This window comes from Apodemus sylvaticus, chromosome 22 (genome assembly GCF_947179515.1).
Source record: "Apodemus sylvaticus chromosome 22, mApoSyl1.1, whole genome shotgun sequence".
Taxonomy (NCBI): domain Eukaryota; kingdom Metazoa; phylum Chordata; class Mammalia; order Rodentia; family Muridae; genus Apodemus; species Apodemus sylvaticus.
Genome location: NC_067493.1, coordinates 10,115,462 through 10,129,302, shown reverse-complemented (window position 1 = coordinate 10,129,302; position 13,841 = coordinate 10,115,462). Strand labels below are relative to the sequence as shown.

The following is a 13,841-nucleotide window of genomic DNA, read 5'->3' as shown; positions in this document are numbered from 1 at the left end:
CTTTGCTTATTAGATTTATAAAATCTGTGTTCAAAATCCAAGAAAAGAAGTTCTTTGTGTTAAAATACAATTTAATTCTTTATTTTTATCATTTTGTTGTTGTTGTCTGCATGTTGTGATGTACATTAATTACTTTATTGTTAGTTGGACAAAATAATTGATCAAAACAGCTTTAGGAAGAATTGTTTATGGTTCATCAATTATTTAGTTCGTCATGCTTGGTAAGGTATGATAGCTGCAATGTGACAGCAGTAAAATGATGGGAGTGGGTATGAGTCTTGTATTCTGTTTCACAATCCTTTTAGAATAGTTCCAACCACATTCCAAATTAAACTGTTTTAGAAGCACCCTCAGACATGCACAAGAGGTGTGTCTCCCAAGTAATTTCAAATTCCAGTAGATTGACAAATGAAGATGGACCTAATAGCCCTATATGAAGTTGTAATTGTTGAACTAAAACCACCTTTGATTGCTCAAAGTTATGGAGTTAGTGCTTCCATAGTTACCAGCACACTGTTTGGCATTTTATAGTACTCTGTGTTGTATTATATTTGCTTTCATGATTAGATGGCTTATCTTGATGATGGGCAAGTACTGTATGAGAATCATGTACTCATTTAGATTTCTGGCAAGTCCTTTCTAAACTGCTCTTAAACATGTTTTGTCCTTACTCACTGCCCAGTTTGAATCAGTCAGTCCTCAGCTCTCTTGACAAAATAATAACTTTTCTGGTGATTGTTGTGTATACTTACTATCATGATTCTTATCCTGCCTTCAAAGATGATGGTATATTAAAATTATCAAATTATATAGTATACCTATTATATATACCTATAGGTATATATAGTATACCTCTAATGTCAGTTACACTTACTTAAGGCTATTTGAAAAACTCATGTGATCTGCCCATTACAAAGACATCCTTATTTTATTACGTCCATCTCTGTAAACTCTTAAGGTTATACTCTTCCTAACCTGTTGTTTGATGATCCTTTGTTGGCCTTTGTTTTTCTACCTTACTAGTTCCTTGTCTCGATTCTTAATTTTCTGCCCTCATCATCTATTCTTCATGGCAGAACACTGTTTAGAAGAGAAGAATCTTATGATACCATCACTATTTCTGTAGGCACCAGCTATTCTTAGAAAGCTATTCCTGTTGCATAGTTGAATGTACCTCAAGGCATCATGGCAATCAGACAGATGTTAATGTAAGTAAGAGTTGAAAACACTCGGCAATTCTGACGTAAAAGTGCTTTTGGTTGTTTTTTAAGAATTAGTCTTAAAGGCTATAGAAAACTTGCCATTTCTGATTTGATTTGACTTTTGATTTTCTTTCAACTAAAATCTCTTGTGAGAATCAGCCTTATTTGCATTTTGATTGCCTCTCATAAAACCTACCCAGAATTCTAAGAGCTTTGGTTGAATCCCAAGGTAGATGTAGGAAGACAAAACAATTCCATCTGGATAGGTTAATATACCCATGGCTTCCTTGTTGTATGGAAATGTTATAGTTATGAAGTAGCATTTTAATAGTTTTCATAGTTTATAGCTTATTTATGGTCATACTTTACCTGTTGGAGAAAAACTGTTTTAAAGTTTTTATTGAAATTTTCTTTTTCCACAGAACTCAACAAAAATCCAGTGGGAGGCTTTTCAGCAGGTTTAATAGACGACAATGATCTCTATCGTTGGGAAGTCCTTATTATTGGTCCTCCAGATACACTTTAGTAAGTATACTGGAACTGACATCTTCACTCCTCCAACTAAAATTAAAACTTAATTTTGAAAATTGAAAAAAATTCTAAAGTAGCAAGCAAAATGGTTATATCGAGTATCATTTCAATGTGATCATGTGTAGAGCCTTTGTGTTATGCTTGAAGCTCTAATGTCTAAAACATGTTTTTAAAAAGATAGCTTCAGAAATTTAAGCTATGTTGCTGCTGGAATAAATATGTTATGAAAAGCTTTTTCTAGTGAGGTTATATGTAACCCTCCCCCCCGCCACACACACAGGGTTTTTCTGTGTAGCCCTGGCTGTCCTGGAACTTTCTCTGTAGACCAGATTGACCTCAGAATCAGAGATCTGCGTGGTTCTGCCCCCTTAATCCTGGGATTTAAGATGTGTGCTATGTGCTACTATTGCCTGACTGTAAATAATTTACACACACACACACACACACACACACACACACACACACACACACACCTTCTATAATTTAGGATATTAATTTTTGTAAGCTTGGAGGAGAAGAGAAAATTTCATCTCTAATTATATATTTATGTGTGCTTCTGTGAGATTATGTTCATGTGAATGAAGGTGCACTAGGAGGCCATAGCTGTTGGATCCCCTGGAGCTGGAGTAACACCTGATTATAAACTGTTTGATATGAGTATTAAGATCAAATTCAAATCCTTTAGAGGCTCTTAACCTCTGAGCCATTGCTCCAGCCAAAAGAGAAAAAAGTCCTATGCAATTTAGAGAAATTTCTCAGTAGTTAAGAGTACTGAGGTCCTAGGTTCAATTCCCTATGGAAATGATTTTCCTTCTCATGTTTACCATGCCTTGACCCCAAAGGAAACACCATAATTAAGGATGACAGTTTTACTATTTTTTTAACACCACTTTTTAAAAATAATTTATTTTTCTTTTATGTTCATTAGTGTTTTGACTTCATGTAGGTCTGTGTGAGGGTGTTTAATCTCCTGGAACTGGAATTATAGACAAGTGTGAGCTGCCATGTGGGCTCTGGGAATTGAACCCAGGTCCCCTGGAAGAGCAGCCAGTGCTCTTAACTGCTTAGCTACCTCTCCAGCCCCAGTTTTACTGTTCTTAATGCCTTATTTATTAAAGAATAAGATTGCAATTTTTTTCTTTTTAAAAACAGCTCCTTTTTGTGTAATTAAATCAATTAATATCTATGTGTATGGTGTTTTGCATGCATATATATATTCACTGTGTTTGTCTGGTATCTGAGGAGGTGGATGGCATGGGAACCTCTAGAACTGTACTTATAGATGGCTGTGACCTGTCCACCAATAGGTGCTGGGAATTGAACCTAGGGCCTCTGGAAGAACAGCCAGTACTCTTAACTAATGAGACATCTCTCTGGCCCTGAGATTTTTACATAGAATGTATTCTGTATATCTGTGTTTTATGACTTAATGGAACTTTCAAGGTCTATTTTAATAATTTTATAACCTGGTCTTCACAGAGTATAGTTTATAAGACTATATTTTGTTAGTTTAGTGTTAGGACATAAAATAACTTATTAACTGACTACCAGTTGTTGAAAATGAGGCGAATGAGCTAGAGAATGATAACAGATCTTTACATCTGCAATTCTTTGGGACTGCACTTCCTTCTTGTAAGTCCTTCCCCCTAGCCCTCAAGTAGCTGTTTGAATATATATATGTATATATATATATATATATATATATATATATATATATATATATATATATATATATTCAAAAAGTGGATATATATAAAAAGAAGGGCTGGTGGAGATGACTCAATAAATGTTTGCTATAGAAATGTGATGACAATTCCCAGAACCCATGTAAAAAAAAGTGTAATGTAGTAGCCTGTGTTTGTGATCCCAACACTCCTGTTGCAAGATGAGAGATAGAAATAGGAGAATTAACCCAGTTATCTTGGAGTAGACATTTGGCAGAAATGAGGGAAGCTCCCTCAAAAATAAGGTGGAAAAAGAGAGGAAAAAGTTAAAGCAATGTGGGAGTTCATGTTTTACACAGTGGGCAAAGGGTGGTTCATGCTTTGTTATAGTTTTTAGCAGTCATTGTTGCTCATATGTTTGTTTTGTTTTTGTTTTTGTTTTTGTTTTTGGATTTGGTTTTTTGAAACAGGTTTCTCTGTGTAGCCCTAGCTGTCCTGGAAATCACTCTGTAGACCAGGCTGGCCTTGAACTAAGAAATCCGCCTGCCTCTGCCTCCCAAGTGCTGGGATTAAAAGCTTGCGCCACCACTGCCCGGCTTCACACGTTTCTTTGAAAACAACATATGTTTCTTTTAAAATTGATATATTTGCATCCATCAGTTTTGCCAGTTGATTTAGGTGAATCTGGTCATGGCATGGCATTAGGATTCTTTCATAGCTGCCAGTAGCCACTGGAAACCAGTTTAGAGATAACTCCCTCACAATCACATTGTTATTTGAGGTAAATTTTATAAATTTTGCAAATCATACTATGTAAGTAACCTGGTCTATGATCCTAACACAGTTCTGGTCTGTTCTTCATGTTTATTCTTCTGTGTTTAAAATAGTGTTTGGTTTTATTCCCTCCAGGCATAGTACCTCTAGGGGATACAGAGGAACATTTTGATGATAGGATTCCTTTACCCTTAGTGTAGCTATAAAATAATGAGAATTATTCTCCTAAACCAAGTTCTTATGGAACATTGTTTAGGAATCCAGGCTTAAAGCTTCAACTCTTAAGGGATCACTGAATTTTTTATCCTTACATGCATTTGTGTCAAGTATTATTAGTTGATCAACAAACACACACACTTCTGGGTTTTTAAAAGATAGCTACTCGAGCATGTGGTGCAAACTTTTAATCCCAGCACCAGGCAGCAGGGCTCCATAGTGATACCCTGTCTCATATAAAGTCCATATAGTAAGACCATTTTAGTTAACAGCTCATTCTTTTTATTAACACCCCATTTTACTGCCCCCTCCCTGCGCACGTGTGTGAGGCTAGGTTGGCCTCAAACTCAGAAATTTGCTGGCTTTTGTCTCTTGAGTGCAGGAATTAGAGGCATGTATAACTACTGCCCAGCTTATTTTTATTATCTATAATTATGTGCTCATGTTGTAGAAATTTTAAATCCCAATCCCGAGTTTCTACCCTCCTTTGATCATTCAGTTCCTGGATAAAAGACACACTCAAACTTTGTATTTGTAATAAGCCTTAATCAGCATTAAGAGCTGGGGAGATATCTATCCTGTATACTATTATTTCTGTTTCCCAGCCAATAGTCTTATTATATAATTTGCCATGTTTCTTCTGGGTTGCACTTAACTCTAACTGGCCATACAACATGGCCATTACTTCAAGATTAATCTAACTGGAGGCAGCTTCTCCTCCATTCACTTCCTTCTTTCCCTTTCTCAAGGTTTTCCTCTGACCTCCAGCCCTGGAATCCTAATCCCTGCCTATGTCTGTAGGCTGTGAGCATCTTTATTTACCAATGGGAAATAACTTGGGGCCCAGGTCACATAGCATCAATTGACTCTACATTAGGACTCTCTGGTCTTTGGAGCAATGCTAATACTGGTCTTGAGGAACCAGTATTAGCACTAGAATACAAGCAATATCAAGCCAACCCAGTACATATACAGGTCTCTGTGTAGGTATGTGTATGTGAGTGGAGTTGCTTCTCAGAGGTTGAACTTGTAAGATCTCGTTGGAACTGTGCTTGTAGTGGTTGTGAGCCACCTGACTCCTCAAACAGATCAATGCTGTTAACTGCTGAACCATCTGCCATCTATTCAACTCTGATTGTGGGTTATAAAATGTATTTCTCACTGTATGTTTCTAAAAGTGTTGGCTGTTGGTTTGTAATGTGAATAGCAGACATGTTTGTGGCAACTTTGAATGTACTAATGAGACACTGGCCACTTTATCCAGTGCTTTTCTGAAATCTGTAACTTTTGTTTAGGGAAGAAGAGACCGTGTGCCTGGGACAGGTCCTGAGAAAATAGCTAGAAAGGTGTCAGGACAAAGGACAAGGAAAGACTTTATAAATGGAAGCTTTCTAAAATGTTACTTGTTGGGGGAGATAGGTACTAGGACAATTTTATTAGAGTTTGAAAGAAAAACCCGAGATCTGGCAAACTAAATCTTAATAGCTTCTTAGTGGAGGACAACGGAGGAGAGAAGGAGAAGACCCTGCCATTTAAACTGTCCACATAAGAGGTTAGTTTACATGGCTGTGGTGGAGGGTGGGAGGGAGCTTAGAAAAAGAGTAAGGAAGCACAAAATGTTGGGGAAAGGGCCAAGTGGTAAGGCAGTGGCTCTCAACCTGTGAGGCACAACCCCTTGTGGTGGTTGAATGACCCTTTCATAGAGGTCATATCAGATACCATCCTGCATATCATATTTACATTTATGATTCATAACAAAAGCAAAATTACAGTCATGAAGTAGCAGCAAAAAATTATTTTATTGTTGGAGGTCGCCACAACATGAGGATTGCAACATTAGAAAGGTTAAGAACTACTGTGTTAGGGAAGTGTGCTTACAAAAGAAAGATAAAGGGCTGGAGAGATGGCTCAGCAGTTAAGAGCACTGACTGCTCTTCCAGAGGTCCTGAGTTCAATTCCCAGCAACTACATGGTGGTTCACCACCATCGTTAATGGGATTTGATGCTCTTTTCTGGTGTGTCTGAAGATAGCTGCAATGTACTCATATATAAAATAAATAAACCTTAAAGGAAGGGGTGGATGGGGGAACAGGGGGAGGGAAGAGGGCTTATGGGACTTTCGGGGAGTGGGGAGCCAGAAAAGGGGAAATCATTTGAAATGGAAGTAAAAAATATATCGAATAAAAAAAAAGGATAAAGAAGACAAGGAAAAGCAGACAGACTTAAATGACATTTACAAGGCTGTTAATTTTAAGTACTTTATAGTATGTTCTTAAAAAGCACTTATTGACTTAAGTGCAAGAAAGTGATCTTGTAGTTATTTCAATAATGTGAAGAGGATAGACTGATTGAAAATAAGTTGGCATGGATTTGAGTGGTATTTAAATCTCAGTGATAGTGGTCTGAGGTGTTAACTCAGAGAAAGTGTTATGCCAAAATTCTGTAAAAATATGGTATGCTGTTTTGTGATAGTATAACTAACCTTCACTTAATTACTAAAGAACACTCCACACTATTTACAGTCTGTGTAATCAGTGCCTAGTACATTTAAGTGTTACTTTAAGACTGATAGTTGCCATGGCTGTTACAGAGAGAAACATCTTGAAAAACAAAACAAAAAGATTGATAGTTACTGAGTATTTATGTAGTGTGATGGCTTATATGCTTGTTCCAAGCAGTGGCACTATTAGGAGGTGTGGCCTTGTTGGAATAGGTGTGTCACTGTGGGTGTGAGCTTAAGACCCTCACCCTAGCTGCCTCGAAGTCAGCCCTACTAGCTGCCTTCAGATGAAGATATATAACTCTCAGCTTCTCCTGTACCAGTGAGTATCTGGATTCCTGCTTTGATGACAATGGACTAACCTCTAAACTGTAAGCCAACCCCAATTAAATATTGCCTTTTATAAGACTTGCCTTGGTCGTGGTATCTGTTCACAGTAGTAAAACCCTAAGACATGTAGTTATTTTACCCATCTTCACCTAGCATAATTTTTTTTAAATCTGTATCCAATATTGAATTTTTCTAGTGCTGCCAAGAATAGATTTTCTTAGCCAGGTTTGCTGGTGCATGGCTTTAATCCCAGCATTTGGGAGGCAGAGACAAGCTGATCTTTGAATTTGAGGCCAGCCTAGTCTATAGAGAGAATTCTAGGACAGTCAGTGCTACAGAGAGAAACCCTATCTTGACCCAAACCGCTTCCTCCAAGTAACTTTTCTTATGTGTATAACATTTGGAAAGAAAGGACCAAGCTCTTTAGGCAAGTGCTGGACCACTGACAGATTCTGAACCCCAAAATAGAGTTTTTTGTTTTTGTTTTTGTTTTTAATTGAAAAGGGAGTCTTGATATGTAGTTTGGGTTACTTTAAATTCAGTAGGCCTTCTGCCTCATACTTTCCAATGCTAGATTATAGGCATGTGCCATACCCAGTTAAGACTTTTGTGATTTAATTTACAAAAATAACAAAAGGAGGTTTTGTGCCAGAAATATGACCTTGGTTTTCAAATGTTCAGCAGTTGGTTATATAATTCCTTAACATCATGTTAATTGTTCCAATACTTTCTACCAATACTTTCTACATGGAGAAATATTTTTACTTCACTGCTACTTCAATGTCTTTTTTCTTCCCCATAGTCAAATCTTTTTATGTGTGAACAATAATAAATACAGTCTGTCTGTCTACTTTGTGATTTTTACCTATGAGTTTTTTAGTTCCTCTGTCCTAACTTGACACTGAAAGTTTGTATACTCACAAATTGGCTGCCACTAAGCCAGGTGGGTTTTTTTAATTTTTTAATTTATTAATTATTTTATTTATTTATTTATTTATTTATTTATTTATTTATTTATTTATTTATGTAAGGTGGTTTTTTGGGGGAGTGGGTAAAGTGAGGTAGGAGAGGCACAGGTAGATGATCCTTAGGTAAAGTAGAGGATAAGTGAATCCATTTAAAAAAAACATTTGAGAACTAGCGTATTTATTAGAAAAACATCTGCCTTAAAATTTTTTAGGGCAACACTATTAAGTAAATTTGACAATTACTTATTTAATTACACAATTTGGAGGGGCAGTAGCTACTTTTTAGCATGAGAATTCCAGTCAGATATTGTGAAGCTTTTGAATGAATTAAATCAACCAAAATGAAGTGACCTGGGAGAAATGAGGTGCAGATATTTTGTAGAGACTTTTCTAATACCCCTTTACATATATTCTTGGCTCTTTTATGGATTTCTAGCTTTCTCAAATTCTGTCTGTCTACTTATTTTCTACTCTAATTTTAAAATGCTTATTTTTAAGACTAATTACTTTCTTTTTAATCCTTGATATCTGTGCTACATTTTATGTTCATCCCTCCATGGGAAAAAACAGCTTTTAAAAAAACTAAAAAGATTGTGTTCATGTGTCTGAATGAGTAATATAAACATCACATGGGTGCAGGTGCTCCTGGAGGCCTGAAGAAGGCACTGGATCCCTGAAATTGGAGGACCAGGCAGCTGTGAGCTGCCACATGCAGATGCTGAGAACTGAGCCTTTGCAAGAGTGGTAAGTGCTCTGTGTCATTCCTCCAGCCTTACATCGTTCCTTTTTCATGGTTATGCTTTATACTAGCTTTATTTTATTTTTTTCACTTCTAGCTAATTTCTGATGACTTATTATTTGGAGGCCGGGTCTCATGTATCCAAGACTAGCCTTCAGTACCTTGCTATATATTAGAGGACCTCTGTTCCTAGTTGTCTTTCTGCTAGTCTCCTCCCATTGCCTCAGAAACTAGTTTTATTCCTTTTTTAGAGACCTTTATTTGTATTATGTACCACCCTCTTTTAATCCCCCACCCTTAAAATCAAGAGAAAAGATCTTTCTCAGGCTGATATGGTCTTTATTATTTGACTAGGCTGGCCTTGAACTTATGAGAATCACCTTGAGTTGCCAAGCATGCACAACCACACAGACTCTCCATATATAAATGTTAATTTTTTCACCAAATTATCCCCTTCATTGTGCGCTTTACCATTTTTCCATTTAATCTTTTATGAACTTTTTCTTACTGTTTTCATCAAGTGTGATTTTCTTTTCAGACTCTGAGCCCTCAGCTTACCTCCTTACTATTTGGAAATATTTGATATTAATAGCACGCCCTAGCTCCCCACGTCCCCTTTAATGTTTACCCTGTGCATGCAGTGCCTATGGAGTCCAGAAGAGGGCGGCTGATAGCCTTGGAATTAGAGTTACAGATGCTTGTCTCTGTGTGTGTTGGGAATTAAACCCTGGTTTTCTGGAATATCAGCTAGTTCCCTCAACTGCTAAATAATCTCAAACATTTTTTAAGCAGAAAAAAGTAATAAAATCCAGTATTTATAATTAAAATTTCAATCTGTACTGAAATGTGCAAAGCACATTAAAAGGATCCCATGTCTTATATCCTACAGTTGATAACTGTTACATGTAACGTGTTGTTCTTATTGTTATTATTGCTGTTATCATCATCATCATCATCATCATCATCATCATCATCATCACCATTTGATTTTGTTTTTGAGACAGGGTTTCACTATGTATCTTTGGCTGTCCTGGAACTCACTCTGGAAACCAGGCTGGCTTCCAACTCAGAGCCTGGCTTTTTTCTTTTGAGATAGGATCTCTGCCATTTTTTCTTTCCTATATTCTTTTTAAAGATTAATTTATGTTTATGAATGCACTGTAGCTATTTTCACATATATCAGAGGACATCAGATCCCATTACAGATGGTTGTGAACCACCATGTGGAATTGAACTCAGGACCTCTGGAAGAGCAATCAATGAGTGCTCGAACTGCTGAACCATCTCTCCAGCCCCTCACTTTTTTTTTAGTATACATATATAGCAATATCTCTGTTCATAATCCCGCACTACAATCCTCCAAGCTCATAACCACAGTGACTAGAGACTTCCCTCAAACTTGAAGGATGAAGAACAGCATTCTGTTGAGTGTTAACATTACACATGGGCTTAAACAGACCAGCAAATAGTCAGCAGGATTGGAACCTGTGCTTGGAGAAGGGATTTCTAGTCTATTGCCTTAACCACTTGGCTGTGACCACAGCTGTGTTTCTATTTTTATGTCAGTGTACAAACATCTGTCCCCATCTTTTAAAAATTAACTTATTAGTGTGAGTGTGCATAATGTGTATGTGGGTATGTGCTCCACAGCATAGATAAAGAGGCCAGGTGACAAATTTGTAGAGTTTGTTCTTTCCATCCATCTTTAAGTAGGTTTTGGTGACAGAGCTCAGGTGTCAGGCTTGTGTATCAAGTGCCTTTATTTCCTGAACCATCTTATCAGTCTAATACACACCTTTTAGAGATTGGGTCTTGCTGTGTAGCCCAGGATGACCTTGAGCTAGATATCAGGTGCTAGAATTCCATGTGAATATCACCATTTAGTCATTTTTGCTTCCTAAGGCTGGCTTGATTTCTTCTAGCTGTATGGACAGTTACTTGTGAGTTGCCATTTGGGTGCTGGGAATCAAACCTATATCCTCTGCAAGAATAAGTACTCTTAACAATTGAATAATTTCTGTAGTCTCCAGTTAGCATTCACATAATTCATCTGCTCAGGGATTGCTATTCACAGTGGACTGGGTCCTCCCATGTCAGTCATCAGTCATGACAATCTTTCACAGACATTATCATAGGCAAATATGACCCAGAAAATTCTTTAATGGAAGTGTTTCTTTAATGGAACCACCATTCTTTCAGGTTGTTCTAGGGTCAAGTAGATAATAAAAACTAACCAAGACACAAGCCATTTTCAGAGTGTTACTGGGTAGTACATTAGATAGTACAGACAGAGTATCAATATTGCAGCATTTCCTTTCTGGAAAGTTAGTAGTATAAAACCTCTCTGGGAGACGTTTTTATTTATTACTGTCCTTCTAATGAAGTTTTAATATATGATGAAATGAACAAATGAGATAAATAGAAGTATGGCAATCTGATATCAGAAAGGGAAATCACAAAATATATGCCTAAACTTTAAGATGAGAAAGAGGTCTGGGTATGACCAGAGCATAGAAGAAAGATTATTTGAAACCAATATAGAAAATTCAGCAAATTGAATCATGTAGACAAGATTAAACTTCCTGAATTTCATTTGAAGACATATACTGAAAAGACTTTTACCATATCACCAATAATCTGATCTGGACACCTCTGTTTCCAAGTGTTCCTTTTAGTTTTACTAATTATCTGAGAGTTTAGCAAAGCAGAACTTATAGTAGTTTATTAAATTGTGTATTTGTATTTAGGAACTAGTATTTTTGTCTACCTTTTTTGTTGGCTTATCATCTGTACCCTTTTATTTGTCTGATTGAGTACTTATAAAGAATAACTTAAATTCATGAACCTGGTTTTTCTTTTATTTTTTCAGTGAAGGTGGTGTTTTTAAGGCTTATCTCATTTTCCCAAAAGATTATCCCCTCCGGCCTCCTAAAATGAAATTCATTACAGATATTTGGCCCCCAAATGGTAAGTTTTCTAATTTTATTTTCACATTTGCAAGTTTAATGATCTGTCACTAAAGATTTCACAACTATCTCAGTAAAAGTGCTAAGTGATTTTATGGTTTTTTTGTGCATATGGTCTTGTAATTGACTCTAAATACAAAGGTTCTTAGGTTCTTTCCTTCCTTCCTTCCTTCCTTCCTTCCTTCCTTCCTTCCTTCCTTCCTTCCTTCCTTCCCTTCCCTTCCCTTCCCTTCCCTTCCCTTTCCTTCCTTCCTTTCCTTCCTTCCCTTTTCTTTCTTTTTTCTTAGTTTTCTGCTTTGTTTGGAGATGAGGAGTAGCAGGCTTGAGTTCCAGATCAACATGGACCTCACTATGTAGCTAAAGTTTGCCTTGAACTTTTGGTAATCTTTGTGTCTTAAGTTGCCAATTGGTTGGCTTACAGGCAAGAGCTGCTACCACACTCTGGGAATGTTTACCTAGCATGCACAAAATCTTAGATTTGCTCTTCAACATTGCATAAAATGTATGTGGTGATGATGCAAACATGTACTCTTCTAGCTATATAACAAAGAAAGTTGTAAAGGTGTATCCCAAAATCTTATAGATTGCAGAATTATTTATGTTAGCTAAAAAGTTATGGCTAAAAGTTAGCCATAATACTAGTGCCTATCAGTTGATGAAAGTAAAAGCAAACTACTGCATATACATATAATGAAACGTGATTTGATTTATAAAAGTGTTTGGTATGATTTGGTAACAAAAAAGTGAAACCAGATGCCTTTGGTATCTGTCAGTGTCTGCCTTCACATGCACGGCCATACACAGGCATATGTTCATACATGGAAAATAAATATTTTTTTTCAAATTAACAAACAGATGGAAGCAATCATTTAATAATTCCACTTATGAAATTTCAAGAATATGCAACTCTGAAGAGTATATTCATGGTTGTTTAGGACTGCTGGACAGCTTGAAGGGGAGAAGGGTCAATATAGATTATAAAAGAATTTGTGGGGGTGGTAATGACGACAAAAGTTCCTAAAAATGTGTGTGCTTTGGTTGTATAACTGAGAAGTGTACTATATAGAAACAGTTGGACTGTATGCTTCAACTAGATGAATAATGTGTTGGGTGTTAAAGTTATTATGGAGATAGCTGGTAAAATTGTTCAGTGAGTTAAAGTTCTTGCCATGGAAGCCTCGTAATCTGAGTTTGATCCCTGGAATCCATATAGAGGTAGAGATCGCATTCCACTAAGTTATGCTCTGGCCTCTGCACATGGTCTGTGGCCTATGTGTTCATAGATACACACAATAATAATAATAAAATAATTTCCAAAAACACTACATAGCAAATAGTAATTTGTGTAGCTTAGATGTATGTCAGTTTAGACCTCTCTCTCTCTTCTGTTGTTGGTTTTTACTTGTTTGTCATTTTGGTTTAGTTTTTTTTTTTTTTGTTTGTTTGTTTGTTTGGTTGGTTCTTTTATTTTTGAGACAGGTTGTCACTGTAACATTGGCTGGCCTGAAATTATGTATGTAGATCAGGCTGGCATTAAACTCAGAAATTATCCTGCTTTTGCCTGTCATGTGCTGGAATTAAAGATTTGTACTGTCATGCCTAGCTTTCTTTCTTTTTTTTTTTTTTTAGAAACAAAAGTCCCTTTAATGAAAACCTTACAAAATTATCCCAAATTGCACGTGATTTTTTTTCAATTCTTTTTTTTATTATTATTTATTTACATTTCAAATGATTTCCCCTTTTCTAGCCCCCCCAACTCCCCGAAAGTCCCGTAAGCCCCCTTCTCTTCCCCTGTCCTCCCTCCCACCCCTTCCCAGTTCCCCGTTCTGGTTTTGCCAAATACTGTTTCACTGAGTCTTTCCAGAACCAGGGACCACTCCTGCTTTCTTCTTGTATCTCATTTGATGTGTGGATTATGTTTTGGGTATTCCAGTTTTCTAGGTTAATAACC

General features: G+C 36.6%; 1 protein-coding gene across 1 annotated transcript in view; it reads left to right on the top strand.

Annotated features, from left to right (window-relative positions):
- Positions 1 to 13,841, top strand: part of LOC127672339 (uncharacterized) — a 77,447-nt gene that overhangs the window by 39,170 nt on the left and 24,436 nt on the right. The window contains exons 3-4 of the mRNA XM_052167433.1: positions 1,625 to 1,727; positions 11,794 to 11,891. Coding sequence (XP_052023393.1) covers positions 1,625 to 1,727; positions 11,794 to 11,891 — 201 coding nt within the window. The remainder of the gene's footprint in view (positions 1 to 1,624; positions 1,728 to 11,793; positions 11,892 to 13,841) is intronic.